At 37.6% G+C, this 17,468-nt stretch overlaps 1 protein-coding gene across 6 annotated transcripts in view; it reads left to right on the top strand.

The window, feature by feature from the left end:
* The window catches only part of ANKRD12 (ankyrin repeat domain 12), a 136,679-nt gene that overhangs the window by 115,412 nt on the left and 3,799 nt on the right, over positions 1–17,468 (top strand). For all 6 annotated transcript variants that reach the window (XM_046671805.1, XM_046671803.1, XM_046671807.1 and 3 more), the window contains 3 exons: positions 1,306–6,005; positions 13,698–13,796; positions 15,039–15,182. In XM_046671805.1, coding sequence (XP_046527761.1) covers positions 1,306–6,005; positions 13,698–13,796; positions 15,039–15,182 — 4,943 coding nt within the window. The remainder of the gene's footprint in view (positions 1–1,305; positions 6,006–13,697; positions 13,797–15,038; positions 15,183–17,468) is intronic.

Raw genomic sequence — 17,468 nt, 5'->3', positions numbered from 1 at the left:
TATCACTTTTGTTATGAGTTTGGTTTTTTCCTCCTCTTGGTCAGAGGCCTATTTTCTTTTCCTTTAGTTAGAGACCTGGATTTTCTTTTCAGTTAGAGGCCCCATGCGTACAACATACATTTCAGCTAAGAAAAGATGCCCACCAAGGAAGAAAAAAAATATTTTGCTTAAAAATGATAGAGTGAAATAGACTCTAGCAGTGCTTTGGCTATATTTATACAACAGCTTGGATGCAGTTAAATTTTCATGTACTTCAATTTTAATGTACTTAAAAATATATAGGAATTGAGCCCATTTTTTCCCATTGTACTAAAGTATATATTAGTATCAAGTCTAAATTATAGATAAGTAAACTAAGGAATAGAGTAGCTTTCCTCAAATTACACATTTATTCAGTTTATCTGTTGTGATCTTAATTATATAATTGGGGGATATATTTTTGATTTTTCTGATTTTTTTTTCTACCAGATAGGTTTCTTGTATAGGCAAAACCATCTTTGTTTAAGTTATTGTGCATTATGGGAATCACTTGGACTCTTATTATTTTACTAATAAAAATTCTGAAATATGTAAAACAATCATGATATTTACTTAAACCCTTTAAGTTAGTGGTTCTTAATCTTTTTGCATCAAAGAATCTTACTAAGTTCAATATTCTTTCTCCAGAAAAAAAAAATAATGTGTACATACATAATATTTCCCCTGAATCCAGTCCCCTGGGTTATGAAGCTCTGCTTTAGATTATACATTTTGATATATGTCTTGTAAATTCAGTATATTGTATGCTTTTAAAAGTGTCAGGGGATCTCATCCTGAAGCACATTCTCCGTAAAGCTTTTCCACAACCTTGTAACCAGAGTTCTTATATACTTCTATTGTGTTACTCACATATAAATCTGAAATTTTTTTAATTGTTTGAAATATTTAATGTGTATGCTATATTTTCCTCTCAGTCTTATTTTTCTGACAGTTAGGTTTGTTTTAATTTTGTAATTTATATTTTTTAAAGATTGGCACCTCAGCTAACATCTGTTGCCAGTCTTCTTCTTCTTTTTTTCCTTCTTTTTCTCCCTGAAGCCCCCCGGTACATAGTTGTATATTCTAGTTGTGAGTGCCTCTGGTTGTGGTATGTGGGACGCCGCCTCAGCATGGCCTGACAAATGGTGCCATGTTCGCGCCCAGGATCTGAACTGGTGAAACCCTGGGCTGCCGAAGCGGAGAGCGCGAACTTAACCTACTCGGCCACGGGGCTGGCCCCTGACAATTGTCTTTTAACCAACAACAGATTTTCTTTTCTTATTCTAGATTCTGAAGAGGCTCGGTCTGTAAATCCTTCCAGTGTTGATGAAAATATTGACTCTGAGACAGAGAAAGACTCTCTCATCTGTGAAAGTAAACAAATAATTCCAAGTAAAGCACCTCTTCCATCTGCCCTTGATGAATATGAGTTCAAAGATGATGATGATGAAGAATTAAATAAGATGATTGATGATAGGCATATTCTTAGGAAAGAGCTACGAAAAGAGAGTGAATCTGAAATAGAAAAGAATAGTTTGTTTGCGAAACAGGAAAAAACTTTCTATCCTAAATCACTGAAAAGTAAAAAACAAAAGCCATCTAGGGTTTTGTATTCAAGTTCTGAAAGTTCGGATGAAGAAATTCTTCAGAACAAAAAGGTTTCTGCTCCATGTTCTGTCCCTGAAACATCAAATTCTGATACACAAACCAAAAAAGAATATGGAATTTCAAATGAACACAAACAGAAAGGCAAAGTTAAAAGAAAATTAAAGAACCAGAACAAAAATAAAGAAAACCAAGAACTGAAGCAAGAAAAAGAAGGGAAAGAAAATACCAGAGTAACAAACTTGGCGGTTAATACCACACTAGACTGTTCAGAAAAGACCAGAGAGGAGGGGAATTTTAGGAAATCTTTTAGCCCAAAAGATGATTCTTCATTACATTTATTTCATATTTCCACTGGTAAATCTCCCAAACATTCTTGTGGACTAAGTGAAAAGCAGTCATCACCACTGAAACAAGAACATACTAAAACATGTTTATCACCAGGAAGTTCTGAAACATCATTACAACCTGATCTTGTTCGGTACGATAATACAGAATCTGAATTCTTGCCAGAAAGTTCAAGTGTAAAATCTTGTAAGCATAAGGAAAAAAGCAAACATCAGAAAGATTTCCACTTAGAATTTGGTGAAAAGTCAAATGCCAAAATAAAGGATGAAGATCATAGTCCAACATTTGAAAATTCAGATTGCACACTGAAAAAAATGGATAAAGAGGGTAAAACATTAAAAAAGCATAAATTGAAACATAAAGAGAGGGAAAAAGAAAAGCATAAAAAAGAAATTGAAGGTGAAAAGGAAAAATACAAAAATAGGGATGGCACTAAAGAGCTGCAGCGGAGTGTGGAATTTGATAGAGAATTTTGGAAAGAAAATTTTTTTAAAAGTGATGAAACTGAAGATCTATTTTTAAATATGGAACATGAGTCCCTAATATTAGAAAAAAAATCGAAATTGGAAAAAAACATAAAAGATGATAAATCAACCAAGGAAAAGCATGTCTCAAAAGAGAGGAACTTTAAAGAAGAACGAGAAAAGATTAAAAAGGAAAGTGAGAAGTCTTTTAGGGAGGAAAAAATAAAAGATTTAAAAGAAGAAAGAGAGAATGTGCCCATAGATAAAGAAACAGAATTCAGTTCTTTAGGTGTAAGTGTTAGTGAGGAATCTATAGGGTTACATTCAATGGAAAAGGAAATAGAAATTGAAAAGCATATAAAAGAAAGTAAGGAGAAATCTGAGAAACGATTTCAGGCTAAAGAAAAGGACATTGAAAAGACTGAAAAAAAAAATTCTGAAAAAGAGAAGAAAAAACATGAGCATAAATCAGAGAAAGACAAATTAGATCTTAGTGAATGTGTCGACAAAATAAAAGAAAAAGACAAGCTGTATTCACATCACACAGAGAAATGCCATAAAGAAGGTGAGAAGATAAAAAATATTACTGCTATTAAAAAAGCTGATGACAGAGAGAAAAGTAGAGAAAAGATAGAGAGAAAACATGACAAAGAAAAATCTGACAGAGAGAGGCATGTAGCAGAAAGCAAAGAAAAGCATTTGATGGAAAAAAAACCCAAACAATTAGATAATAGTGACTATACTAAATCAGAAAAAAGCAAAAATAAAGATAGGGAGATAGATAAAAAGGAAAAATCGAGAGAGAAAGAAAGCGTAAATATAACTAACTCCAAACACTTCCAGGAAGAGAAGAAGTCAAGTATAGCAGACAGTAGTAAAGCACAACATGAAAAAACTTTATCCCTTAAAGAAAAAACAAAAGATGAACCTTTGAAAACTCCTGATGGAAAAGAAAAAGATAAAAAAGATAAAGATATAGACAGATACAAAGAACGAGACAAACATAAAGATAAAATTCAACTTAATAGTTTACTCAAACTAAAATCTGAAGCAGATAAGCCTAAACCTAAGTCATCACCAGCATCAAAAGATGCTCGACCTAAAGAAAAGAGGTTAGTGAATGATGATTTAATGCAGACAAGTTTTGAACGAATGCTAAGCCTTAAAGATCTAGAAATAGAGCAGTGGCACAAAAAACATAAGGAAAAAATAAAGCAAAAAGAAAAGGAACGGTTGAGAAATCGTAATTGTTTGGAACTTAAAGTAAAAGATAAAGAAAAAACAAAGCATGCACTAGCTGAGTCTAAAAATAAAGAACTTATTAGGTCAAAGAGTTCAGAGCTGACTGATGCTTATACCAAGGAGAAACAATCTAAAGATGCTATAAGTAACAGATCACAATCTGTTGACACCAAAAATATAATGAATTTGGGGAAGTCATCCTTTGTTTCAGATAATAGCTTAAACAGATCTCCTAGATCAGAAAGTGAAAAGCTGGGTCTCAGCTCCAGATCTGTATCCCTGATTTCGGTTGCCAGCTCAGAAGATTCCTGCCATACTACAGTGACAACCCCAAGGCCTCCAGTTGAGTATGATTCTGACTTTATGTTAGAGGGTTCAGATTCCCAAATGTCCTTTTCCCAGTCACCTTTTTTCCCAGTTGCCAAATCTCCTGCCCTTCATGAAAGGGAGTTAGATAGCCTGGCTGAACTGCCAGAGCGGATTAAGCCACCGTATACAAGCAGACTTCCAACATCCCATCTCCGATCATCTTCTATAGAAGATGCTAAACTAGTCATAAGTGAGGGGAGACCAACTGTAGAAGTTCGAAGATGTAGCATGCCATCTGTCATCTGTGAACATACAAAACAGTTCCAGACAATATCAGAAGAAAGCAATCAAAGTGGCTTAGCTGTGCCAAGAGATATTTGTCCTTCTCCCAAACCTGAGGTATCCTTACATGTGCCTGAAAGAGAACTTTCAAATGTGTCTAACATACATTCCAGCTTTGCAGCCTCTCCAACTAGATCTGTAAACAGCAAATATATTTCAGCTGATATAAATGTTACCAAGAGTACTGCTGCAGTGAGCACTTTAATGAACAGTCCTGTGCATTTAGAGCCATCCAATCAGGTTGGTGTGATCCAAAATAAATCATGGGGCATACCTGTTGATAGACTGGAGTCATTAAGCACCAGTGACTTTATCTCCCCAAATTCTAGTACACCTGATCAAGATTCTTCTGTTCAGGGTTTTTGTAATTCTGAAAACAAAATACTGAAAGAACAGAATACTGATTTTTTGTCCCTGCACCAGACTGACCCTCCAGGACACTCTTGTGCTCAAGATCCACCATCCTTTCTGCCTTCACAGCACCCTTGCTCTTTCCACAGCCAATCACTTTCAGATGCTGAGTCTGTTTCTAAACATGTGTCTTTGTCATCTGTTGCCAATCAAGAGCCCGGTATTTTACAACAGAAAAATGCAGTTCAAATTATCAGTTCTGCTTTAGATAGTGAGTCTGCAAAAGATATGGAGAATACTTTTGTCCTAACAGATGTTCAAAAGACAGATGCCTTTGTCCCAGTGTACTCTGAAAGCATCGTTCAAGAAGCATCACCAAATTTTGAGAAGGCTAATACTTTGCCTGTATTACCATCAGAAAAGGACTTTAGTGGAAGTGATGCCTCTTCCCAGCTCAGTACACCTTATGCATTCAGCAGACTAATGTATAAGTCTTCCGGTAGTCATGGGGTTGAAAATAGCACTTCTGATATTCAGATTATTTCACATGAAAAAGAAAGCAAACTGGAGAGCTTGGTTTTAACTCATTTGAATGATAAGTGTGATTCTGATTTATGTGACATGAATGCAGGGATGCCGAAAGGAAACCTAAATGAACAAGATAATCCAAAACATTGTCCTGAAAGTGAAAAGTGTTTGCTTTCCATCGAAGATGAAGAATCACAACAAAGTACTTTATCAAGTCTGGAAAACCAGTCACAACAATCAGCTCAACCAGAAGTGCATAAATATGGTCAATTAGTTAAAGTAGAATTAGAAGAAAATGCTGAAGATGATAAAACTGAAAACCAGATCCCTCAAAGGATGACTAGAAACAAAGCAAACACAGTGGCAAGTCAAAACAAACAGATCCTTGCTAGCTGTGCACTATTGCCAGAAAAGGACAGCGAATCTTCATCTCCTAGAGGCAGAATAAGATTAACTGAAGAAGATGATCCTCAAATTCACCACCCACGGAAAAGGAAAGTGTCCCGTGTACCTCAGCCTGTGCAAGTGAGTCCCTCTTTGCTACAAGCAAAAGAAAAAACTCAGCAGTCTTTGGCAGCCATCGTAGATTCTCTGAAACTAGATGAGATTCAGCCATACAGTTCAGAGAGAGCAAATCCATATTTTGAATACTTGCATATAAGGAAAAAGATTGAAGAAAAGCGCAAATTGTTGTGTAGTGTTATTCCTCAAGCACCTCAGTATTATGATGAATATGTGACATTTAATGGATCATATCTCCTGGATGGAAACCCCTTAAGCAAGATTTGCATTCCCACAGTAAGTAACATCACTTGAAATACATCTACTACACTGACCAGTAGAAATACACTGCAAGTCACAAATATAGTTTTAAATTTTCTAGTAGCCATACTTTAAAAAGTAAAAAGAAATAGGTGAAATTAATTTTAATATTTTATTTAACCCACTATATCCAAAATACTATTTCTCAATATAGAAAAATTGAGATGTTTTATGTTCTTTTTTTTTGTACTGAGTATTTGAAATCCAGTGGGCTTGATTACATCTCCGTTCATGCTAGCCACATTTCAGTAAGTGCTCAGTAGTTGTGTGTAGCTAGTGGCTACTTTATTGAACAGCACTGTTTTACAGTATCTTTTTCCTTACCTGCTTTTCCTTTTGTCCCAAAAGAAGTATGTTTTTATTTCTTTGGAGGGTAACGCCTTTACATGTGCTTTTGATCCCATTCCCTTCAGCCTCTTTGGAAGCTTCCTCTATTAAAACACTTCTCCCTGTTTATTTTTCAGTTTTGCCTCTCCATTGGCCCTTATCCACCCACTCCAAACTTATTTGAGTTGTCTTCATCCTGGGGAGAAAGAAGTTATCCTTTGACTATGCCACTTCATCAACCTCACCCTCTCTCTCCTTCACTGCCGCACTCTTGGAAAGTAGTCTGTGCCTGATGTTACCTTTTATCACTTCCTATTCATCCATTCACTGTTAAGCAGTGGCAGAGGTCACCAGTGAGCTCGTGATTGCCATGTACACTGGCCTCTTCCTTTTTCTTTCTACTTGATCTCTGTCACGTTTGACATTATCATCGTCTTGTTCTTCATAAAATTCTCCCCTTCCTGGTCTTTCATGATGGTGCTCTCTTCTGATTCCCTTGTCTCACTGACTGATCTTTTTCTCTTTTAATGATTCATTCCTCTACCCACCCTTTAACTATCAGACTTCTCTAGGAGTTAATTCTTCAGTCAGCTTTTTTGTTGTTTTGGTCTTACCTATTTCTGTGATTTCAGCAGTCTTCCATGTGCCAGTTAGTCCCCCCAAATTTTCTAGCTATATCTTCTCTGTTGGTTTGAATCAAATATAGGTGCCTCCTGAGCATCATCACCTAAATGACCTTCAGACACCTATCATAGATTTGGTTCCCCAGGAAGCTGACTCTGAGATTGTGTACAAGAGGTTTACTGATGAGTGCTGTTAGGAACAGTACCTGTAAGTATGTGAGGGAAGTAGAATTGGGAGAGCAAGAAGTTGAACGGGAATGCAGTTGCAACAGTGACCTCAGCTGAACCCACAGGAGCTTTGGAGTGGGGTGGCCTTTCTGATAGATAGCCTGCACTCAGGGAGGGAACATGACCTTGGGCATGCCAACTCTCTTCCCTGAAACATAGTTCCTAGAGAGGAACTCCAATGAGAGTTGTCACCCAGCAACCCTCCTAGGAGCTGGGAGGTGAGTGCCTTATTCCTGATGGGGATGTCTAACCATGCACCACAGCATCCACTCTGACCTCATCCTTCACACAGACCAAAAGGAATGATTTGTCCCTCATTCTCTCAATAACAGATCTTTCTTGGTTAGTGATGACACCAAGGTAGAAGCCTGTCAGCCACCAGATTGTAACCATTCTACATTGGAACTCTCTCCAGAAACTGTACCTTCTACCACTGCCTTGGTTTAGGGCCCTCATCATTCTCTCTCACTTAGAACATCACAGCAACTTTTTCACTTCTTGTTTCTCCTAGTTTTTTTCTCTGCTGGAGCATTCTCTTTTGTTGTTAGCTTTACATCCCTTTAAAAGCAACAAAAAGCTATTTCCCTATTTAAGTTCTCAGCTGCGATTGGCTGACTTCACCATTGTTTACAGCCTAAAATCCACATCTAAGCATAGCATAACCATTCATTTCACAGTCTGACCCCAATCTACACCTCTAGCTTCATTTTCTCACTACTGTTTCCAAATTGACCCAATATTTCAGGCTAACTGAACTGACTCCTCTATGGAAATCTCTTGTCCTGCTTTTGGTACTTTGGCAGTGTTTGTCCCTCTGCCTGAAATGTTGTTCTTACCAGGCTCCCTTTTCTGTCCTCTTCCATGCCTTTGTTCCAGCTGTGATGTCACCTGTGTCAAAACTCATCGAAGAATTGCTTGTGTCTTCGCTATACCTCCCCTGTGACATTGTAGTTAACTGTTTACATGCGTCTACCTCTGCACTATAATATGATGAAGGGCTGGAACACTGTTTGTTTCTTGTAGAATGAGTCCCAAATTTATCTTCAGCCCTGAATACACTACTGATTTCCATAACCGTGTTTCTACCTGCTTCTGGATATTTCCTGAAAGTCCCAAAATATCCTTAAAGTTATTGTGTCCAATTCCAAACACATTTATCTCAAATGTCTTCTTTTTGCCCTCACTGCTTTAGTTACTATCATTATCTGCTATCTAATTTCCCAGGCTGGAAACCCAAAATTTAACCTTCACCTCTTCCCCTCTGCTCTCCCATCACATCAGTCACTAAGTCATCTTGTTCATCTCACATCCTTTCCCCTTCTCTTTCTTACCATGGCCATGCAAGGACTTCATTAGCTCCTTAGGCTCTTGACTCCCATGTGTGAATATTGCATAACTGAATACAAGCATACCTCGTTTTATTGTGCTTCGCTTTATTGTGCTTCACAGATACTACGTTTTTACAAGAGTTTGCACCAGCAAAAAGATTATGATTCGCTGAAGGCTCAGATTATGATTGGCATTTTTTAGTAATAAAGTATTTTTTAATTAAGGTATGGACATTGTTTTTTAGACGTAGTGCTATTGCACACTTAACAGACTACAGTATAGTGTAAACATAACTTTTATGTGCACTGGGAAACCAAAAACCTCATGAGTCGCTTTATCTTGATATTCACTTTGTTGCAGTGATCTGGAACCAAACCCACAATCTCTCCGAGCTGTGCCTGTATTCAAAGTATTACAAATGTAAATAATTCACAACTATGTGCTAATAAGCATTGTACTAACTGTCAAAAATGAGCAGAACAGACATTCTGAACAACTGCCATAGGTTCTAGTTTAATCTCTTCATATTGTCTGGGTTCTTTATATAAAACTCATATCTGATTGTATGACTACCCAGCTAACATCTTTAGAGACTCCCAATTTTCTATAGACCAAAGTCCCATCAGTTCATACAAGGTCCTCCCGTACTTTCGTGGGCTTGGCTGAAGTTACTACCCTCCTGTACATTATGGCCCCCAGGCTGTTCTGTGCTGTTCCACATTGTGCCTGCTCCTGCTTTCAAAGCCCAGTTCAGAGAAGATGAAAAAGTTAGAGGCAAGATAGTGCTTTAGTTCCACATCCACAGAATATGCCTGATGCTAGTGCCTTTTAAATGTTAAAAGACAGAAGATTTTGATATTACCCTACTAATGATAATCAGGAGTAGTAGATTGAAAAGAATAGAGTTGTTAAAAAATTCGTCATTCTTTCAAATTCTTTCAGCAAAATAATGATTGAAAGATTATAAAGCTAATAATTTTGTTTCCTTTATTTCCCCTTAAAGTAAAGGAAATTTTAACTAAAATATGTAGTATCATAGGCTTGAAAAATAGGTGAAACTATAAAGAACAAATTAAAATTAGAACTTTGTACAAAGCAATTTCTAGTGAGCCATTTTAGATTGCCTTTTTAGCACTATCTGCCTATAGAGATATATATATATGAATATATATGTATATATAGTATGACACATATTTGTGTATGTGCTATGTATGCCTGTTTCTTACTCATTATATGATATCACCGTTTCTTACTTGTACAGAGATGATGTAATAGAAGTTTAATTCCCTTGCAGCAATTTTGGGGTTATAACTTTGATTAAATTAGAATTTAATTGTATTAGGTGTTGTTTCAAAAGGGGCTATAAACAGAGCTGAGAATGATTTCTGGATGCAGTGGGGAGTTTTTTTATTTGTTTTTAATGAGGATTACTAAAGTAGAGAAACACAGAGTGCAATATAGTAGAGCAGTCGATTTCCAAGTACTATGCATGAATTCATCTGAGTTTTTAATATTTTTCTAATTGCTTTTCTTCCCCAAATCCCCCCAGTACGTAGTTGTATGTTTTAGTTGTGGGTCCTTCTAGTTGTGGCACGTGGGACGCCGCCTCAACATGGCCTGACGAGCGGTGTCATGTTCGCATCCAGGATCCGAACCAGCCAAACACCAGGCCGCCGAAGCGGAGCACGGGAACCCAACCACTCGACCACGGGGCCGACCCCTCATCTGGGTTTTGGTGCAAATCAGTTGTGTGATCTTGAATAATTCACTTTGCTTCTCGGATCCTTAGTTTTCACATTTGTAAAACAAGGCCACTTACCCTCCCTGAAAGAAGGCTGAAATAGTATATGCCATTGCCCGTTAAAACATGATACAGATTTAAGGGGTTACCATTATTTTATCCAGTTGAAAATGACTTTAAGGTTTATATATACTAGAGCTAATATGCGAACCTCCACCTTTTGCTCATGAAAGGCTTTTGAGTTTATTGGACTGAACTCGTTTGTTCAAAACTTAGTTTCAAGAAATAATAAAGAGGGCCAGCCTGGTGGCACAGCGATTAAGTGGGCGCCTTCTGCTTCCGTGGCCCGGGGTTCCCCGGTTTGGATCCTGGGTGCAGACATGGCACTGCTTGTCAAGCCATGCTGTGGCAGGCATCCCACATACAAAGTAGAGGAAGATGGGCAGGGATGTTAGCTCAGGGCCAGTCTTCCTCAGCAAAAAGAGGAGGATTGGCAGCAGATAGCTCAGGGCTAATCTTCCTCAAAAAAAAAAAGAGAAGAAATAAGAAAGAGCAGAATAACAGAAACCACTCTTGGCACTGCATGTCCTTTCCAGCATGGATGTATCCACTTGTCTCCTCTGAGTCAGCTAGCTGCTGTTGTTTCCAAGTAGTCTCTTCACGTTTACGGGATCTGGTTATGAAACCCATTAGAAATTTGGTGAAACATCTCCAAAGTCAGTTTATGTTTGTTCTTCTGTCAAACATTTTTCTCATAATTTAACCAAAATGCTGCCATTTTTCCAGAGGAAACCAAGGAAAGAAAAATAAAATTGCAGGGCCGGCCTGGTGGCCAAGTGGTTAAGTTCGCATGCTCCACTTCTGCAGCCCAGGGTTTTACTGGTTCGGATCCTGGGCGCAGACATGGCACTGCTTGTCAAGCCATGCTGAGGCGGCATCCCACATGTCACAACTAGAAAAACCCACAACCGAAAAAAAATACAACTATGTACTGGGGGGCTTTGGCGAGAAAAAGGAAAAGTAAAATGTTTAAAAAAAAAAAAGAAAAGAAAAAAAGAATTGCAGGTCAAATTCTCAAAAACCAAATGAATAAAAGGGAGGAAAAAAAAGGACTTGTCACAACCTGGTATCTCCTGTGGTTGGTGGTACCAGTACATGGAAACCCTACAGGGGGATTCCAAGGGTGGGTAACAATAAGAAAGAGCATCCCTGGGAAGCTGTCAAGAGGTTTTATATTCCAGAGACTCCTGGGACTGACAGATATTAACAACAAAATCTCCAAGCATGGTTTATTTACAGGTAGCTGAGGAAGAACAGCAAAGGGAACGTTTCCTCAAAGATCTCTGTATATATTCCTTTGGTGATTTTACCACTACATTGATATAAGTTAAGAATTTCCAAATTTATATTCTGCTCAAAACCCTCCCCTCAGCTGCTTTTTTCCTAACTGGAGAACTCTACTTGGATGTCCATAAGCTCCACAAACTCAACGTATCAGCACTGAACTTACCCAGAACCTTGCTTCTCTTTCTCTCCTCCTATCCTCTCCTGTGGTCTCTATTACCAGCCATCCAGTTCTCATGCTAAACAACCTACAGGTCCTACTTGGCTGCTCCCTCTTTTTTATCCTTATTTAGTCAATCATCTGTATTTTTAGACCTCGTCCCCTCCACTTCCTCCTCCATCCCACACCAGTGATCTGCTTTCTTAATTCCTTGCCTACAATCTTGTCTCCCTAATATCTATTCTCCAGACACAGCATTGAGCTGGAAGACTTTCAGTGGTTCCCCATTGCATACAAAATTTACCTTGATGTGTTATGCATACTGTCTGTTCCACAGTATGTTAATTAAATGGGGGAGGCGAGGGGGGATAGCTCATGGTTCAGATAAGTTTGGGGAACAGTGTTAATCGAAAAATAAATAGGTTTCAGGGCCAGCCCCGTGGCCTAGTGGTTAAGTTGTCACTCTCCACTTCAGTGGCCCAGGGTTTCACCAGTTCAGATCCTGGGTGCGGACCTAGCAGTGCTCATCAGGCCATGCTGAGGCGGTGTCCCACATAGCACAACCAGAAGGACCTACAGCTAGAATATTACAGCTATGTACCTGGGGAGCCTTGGGGAGAAGGGAAAAAAAGAGGAAGATTGGCAAACAAATGTTAGGGCCAATCTTTAGGGGGAAAAAAGGTTTCTTCACTGCAACACTTCACTGCAAGAACCATTAAAATTTAATTTGTTAATTGTGAGACACCTAAAAAAAACTACGTATACACAGTGTTTTCCAAACTTGTTCTTGGAACCACTTCCTATAAATCATCTTTATGGATCCAGTGTTCTGTGGAACATACTTTAGGAAGAGCTGGTTTACAGGATAGAGTGCAATCTATTACTTTGCCCTGCTGATCCTTCCATCCTCGTATATCACCATTTCTTCCCTCAAATTTGATGTTTGCTTGTAGTTGCCTCCAGACAGCATACTTTTCTTTGTTTCATGAATTTGATCATACCATATTCTCTTCTGGGAATTATCTCCCTCTCCTTTTTCCCCACAGCTCATTTCTTGTAACTGTTTAGCTAGCTCTTCCTTTAAGATGCACCTCAGGCATTACCCTCTCAAAGAAGCTTTCTCTGACACCCAGTCTCAAAGGAGTAGATATCCTTCCTCTGTGCTGCTTGGAGGAGGCCTGTGTGATGACTTTGTAGAACTAAAACAATAGCATCAAATTCTAACTCTTGTTAAATTTAGAGAAATTTACAGGACACAGAAATCAAACAAATGTATAATTGCAATTAGAGGCCTGAAAAATGATCAGCCCCAGTAAGTTATTTGTCCTATAGAATTTTCCACATTGATTCAACTGATTGAACTCTTGTGATGTTATTTAATATGTTTTTCAGTCCCCCATAATTCCCAAAACTGTTTACTGATTATAGAGTCTTGATTAGATCCAGGTTTGATTCTTTGGCAAGAGCTTTTCATATATTGTATAATTCCTATAGCACCATGTCAGGAAGGATAGAGTTGTCTTTTTGTCCAAACTTCAGAAGAGTCAACTAAGTTACACTGTGCCAGAACATACTGATCTATCTTCCTGTGCCCTACTATGGTGACAGTAATTATAAGCTAGGATGAAGGAGGGGATATATAGATACTCCAAGGGTTTAGAGGGGGAGTATTCAGGGATCACAGACAGTTATTGTCGTACTTGGAAGTCTCTTTATGTTAACAGTAGAGTGCACTCATAGATTGAGTCAGCGTCTGTAACTTCCAGCATCTACCAGAAAGCAGTCTAGTATACTAATCACATCGAAATTTATATTTTCATTAAGTTATGCACTAAAAGGGTTTAATTTTATAAGAATAGCCCATTATTGTAAATAAGACACAGTATTTTTAACTATATGTATATTTTTTGAATTAGATTACACCACCGCCTTCACTGTCAGATCCACTTAAAGAGCTTTTTCGGCAACAGGAAGTTGTAAGGATGAAACTACGGTTGCAACACAGTATTGAAAGGGTAAGAAATGTTTAAATACACATTTATGCTAAAAGTAACTGTATTTTAATGATAGACTATAATAGCCTATGGATTTTTGTAAGTGGATTTTCCTTCTTTAAATGGTTTGATTTTGCTATCTTGTGCTTATGCAATTAAATGGAGAATTTTTAAGCTGCTTTTAGGATAACTGCTCCCATGTTACAATTTGTGTTGAGTCTATTTGGGATATATGGAACTCTCATAATGTCATGTTATCGTTTGTTGAATTTCAGAGCTAGAGCAGTGAATGCCTAGTTGGACATTGGCATTTCCAAGCTCTGCCGTTATTGCTTCGTACCACCTGCTTTAGTGCAAAATTCTTACAAAAGGCTGTGCTTATTGGTCCTTGTAGGTCTGCCCTTGTATTCCAGTTTCCAGTGGTTCATCTTGGCATGAAATGACAGGAGAAAACCCATCTGATTATTTTTAAAAATCGTAAAAGTCATTTCACTTGGATTGACAAAAATATAACCCCTTAAATCTTTTGTTAGGGTCAGGGACTTCTGAAAATGTAATATAGGCTATGAACCTTTTTCACAGAGATATACACATACTCACATACAAACAAAACTTATATGCAATTTCTTTGGTTCACGACGTTTGGTTCTTAATATTTTTTGTGCCATGAATCCTTGTAACAGTGTGGTAAATATAAAACCTTTCCTCCGAATAATGATTTTAAGTGAATAAAATTACAAAGAGAACCACAAATAAAAGAAAGAGGCACTGATAGAGAACTTAGAACGCGGCGTGACCTGTGTCAGTGAGCTCTTTGTTAGCAATAAGAAGTTAGGTCATATAGCACATCAGTAGCTATTTCAGCCGTCAGACTTGTTTGAAGACCCCGGATAGATGTTCATCCATACGTCTGTCCATATTACCAAAGCCATGCTGCCTTACAGACGGCTAAGAACTCTCATTTGAACTGTGCGATTTGCAGAACTTTAACAAATTGCAAAAATGACTCAGATCCTACCACGTATTGACCAACAAACAATTCAGAATTTCAGAATACTAGAAAGCAACTTAAATGTCTGACCAATCCAAGAACAGACAACTTTACTGTTTGGTGACTGAATAAACTACGAGCTGCAGACCTGCTTGCCAGTTGGCCGGCTACATCACACAAGTGTATTTAGCACATTTTAAGTGGCTTCATTTTACTTGAAAAACAAGTCGTTGAAGAATTGATTTTTTTTTTTTAATTCTTTGTTCAACTAGGAAAAACTCATTGTATCCAATGAACAGGAAGTTCTCCGAGTTCACTACAGAGCTGCAAGAACACTGGCAAATCAAACACTGCCATTTAGTGCATGCACGGTCTTACTAGACGCAGAAGTGTACAGTGTCCCGCTGGATGCTCAGGTAACGTGCTCACTGATGCAGTTATAATGCTCTTAAGTACAGCTTTGGTGTTTCTATAGTCTATTTCCATAGAAGAAACTTGAATTCAATGATCAATAAAGCTCAAAGGAGAAAAACAACCCTTTTGGACTAAAGTACTTGCAGATCACCTAATCTTCTGTTTTCTAAAGTCCTCTAAACATTAGGTTTATATTATAAAAGCAGATAATTACAAAACAGATCTATGTTGAGGATAATGCCCTTAAAGATAACTTGTAATTTGTTTCTAAAGTGGATGTTTATAAATTGAATTCTGACCTTTAGGCAACTGGAAAGCTACCATAAGTGGGAAAATGAAGCAGGCAGATTGAACCTCTCGGTTGTGCCACTGCTAAAATAGGGCAAGGCTATTGTTTTGATCTTGGATGTTGTTGGAATAAAGTAATATAATTGTGGAAAAACTGTAGCTATATCTTGAATAAAGTTTAGTGCTGCCTATAAATTACATGAATTCAGAACCAGGCATATCAGTTGTCAGAGTTTTTTTTGTGCCTCATAAACCGGAATGAAATTCATTGGTCATAAGAGAAAATTTAATGATTAAAAGATATAAACATGGACAATGAAGGATAATCACAAAAAAGACTAGGAAATGCTGTTTTAAATCAGACAAACTAGAAAGACGAAGGATGTGGAGGTAAGGGTATATTACAGGGAAAGTTGCGTAGTTCTCTCTAGGCTTTGTTTCTCTCATCTGTGAAAAAAGGAGAGTAAACTTCATCGGTAGATTTCAAACTCTTAAGCCACCAACTGTTTTACTGAAATGAAAGTATTAAGAGAGAACTGAAAGAGCTATTAAAATGAATAATTGGACCTTAAGAAAGAACTATTTGACTCTAAGGAAACAGACACTAGAAAGGCCATGGAGAGACTTTCCATAATTTCCAACTTTAAAGATTTTAAAGGGAAGAATGAATGTTTTTTAATAACTAAAATGAACACGTTAACCGTGTTGCTAAAGGCTGCTGTAGACCATGTGATATCTTGAGGTCTTTTTAAGTTTCGTGCAATTTTACAGTAGTGAAAACAGTTTTAGAACAATATAAAGCAAGCTACAAGGAGAGTCTCTTGAAATTTCTAGTTCAGGATGGTTGAAGAAACACACCTGTTTATTTTTTCTTCCTCCCAGAACTCACTGAAATGACAAAAGACACATGAAAATAAATCCATAGCAGAGCTGGAAATTGAGATGGAAGGCCACTGGACCAGAACATTAAGACATTTCTGTTAAAAGACAGATGAGAACATATTGATAGTGAAATACAGCAGAGTTGAGGAATCTATAGCCCCAAATGGGTGATAAAGAGAATTTCAAAAATAAGTAAATTTTCCCAGTAAACCCTCAGAGTGATCCCCAAATCAGAGACTAAAGAGGATCAGCCACAATCAGCCTAATAATTAAAGGGCAGAAGGACTTGGTCATTCTGTTAAGGAAAACTGTGGAACAGTTACCCATCCTTTTACAACTGGCTTTAGAGTAGAAGGTCTCTCAACCAAGTAGCAGGCTTGTTTCATATGAGAATAGCTCTGAGGAATTAAGGGAAAAGAGTATAAATAAATCTGCCTTTCCTGAGGAGGGGCTTGGATCATCCATTAGCCTGCTTTCTTATCATACCTCTTCTTTCTCAAAATAAACTTGTAATATTAAACACTTCAACAATAAAACTTAAAATAGTCAAAACATCTTACTTGAGGACCAAAGAGGAAGTGATAATGGCTAAAAATGTGAATAGAGTGATTGTGGGGCTACCTGATGCCTGGATGTCACTTTGATAGTGCTGGGAGCAGTAGTGGGGTAGGAATAGTGGTAATAATTATAGCGACTGCTTATTGGACTGAGGGCTTCCTATATGCATTCTGATGAGGGCTCTAGAGACTCCTAATTCTCAGAACAAGATTAAAAGAGATAGTCTTATCTCATTTTACAGATAGAAAATTGAGAGAGTACATAAGTAGTTCAAGATCACACAGTAAGATACAAAGCTGACTCGGCTGTAGCCTATCTTAATTTCAAAACAGGTATTCTGAAGACAGAATGCCGAACTTTTTGTAAGTACTCCAAAATATCGGTCTTGGAAAAGATGTTGCCTTCAAAGACCTGTCTCCCACCTTAACACTTTTTCTCCCCATGTATGGTAAACTTGAACATTAAAATTAAATATGAAATCAATTATATTTTAATAAGAATGTCGCAGGCATAATATTTCATATGACATTCGCCTTTTTGAGAAACATCTTTGACTCACG

This window comes from Equus quagga, chromosome 9, assembly GCF_021613505.1.
Source record: "Equus quagga isolate Etosha38 chromosome 9, UCLA_HA_Equagga_1.0, whole genome shotgun sequence".
Lineage (NCBI taxonomy): Eukaryota > Metazoa > Chordata > Mammalia > Perissodactyla > Equidae > Equus > Equus quagga.
This window is presented reverse-complemented; position numbering and strand designations above follow the sequence as displayed.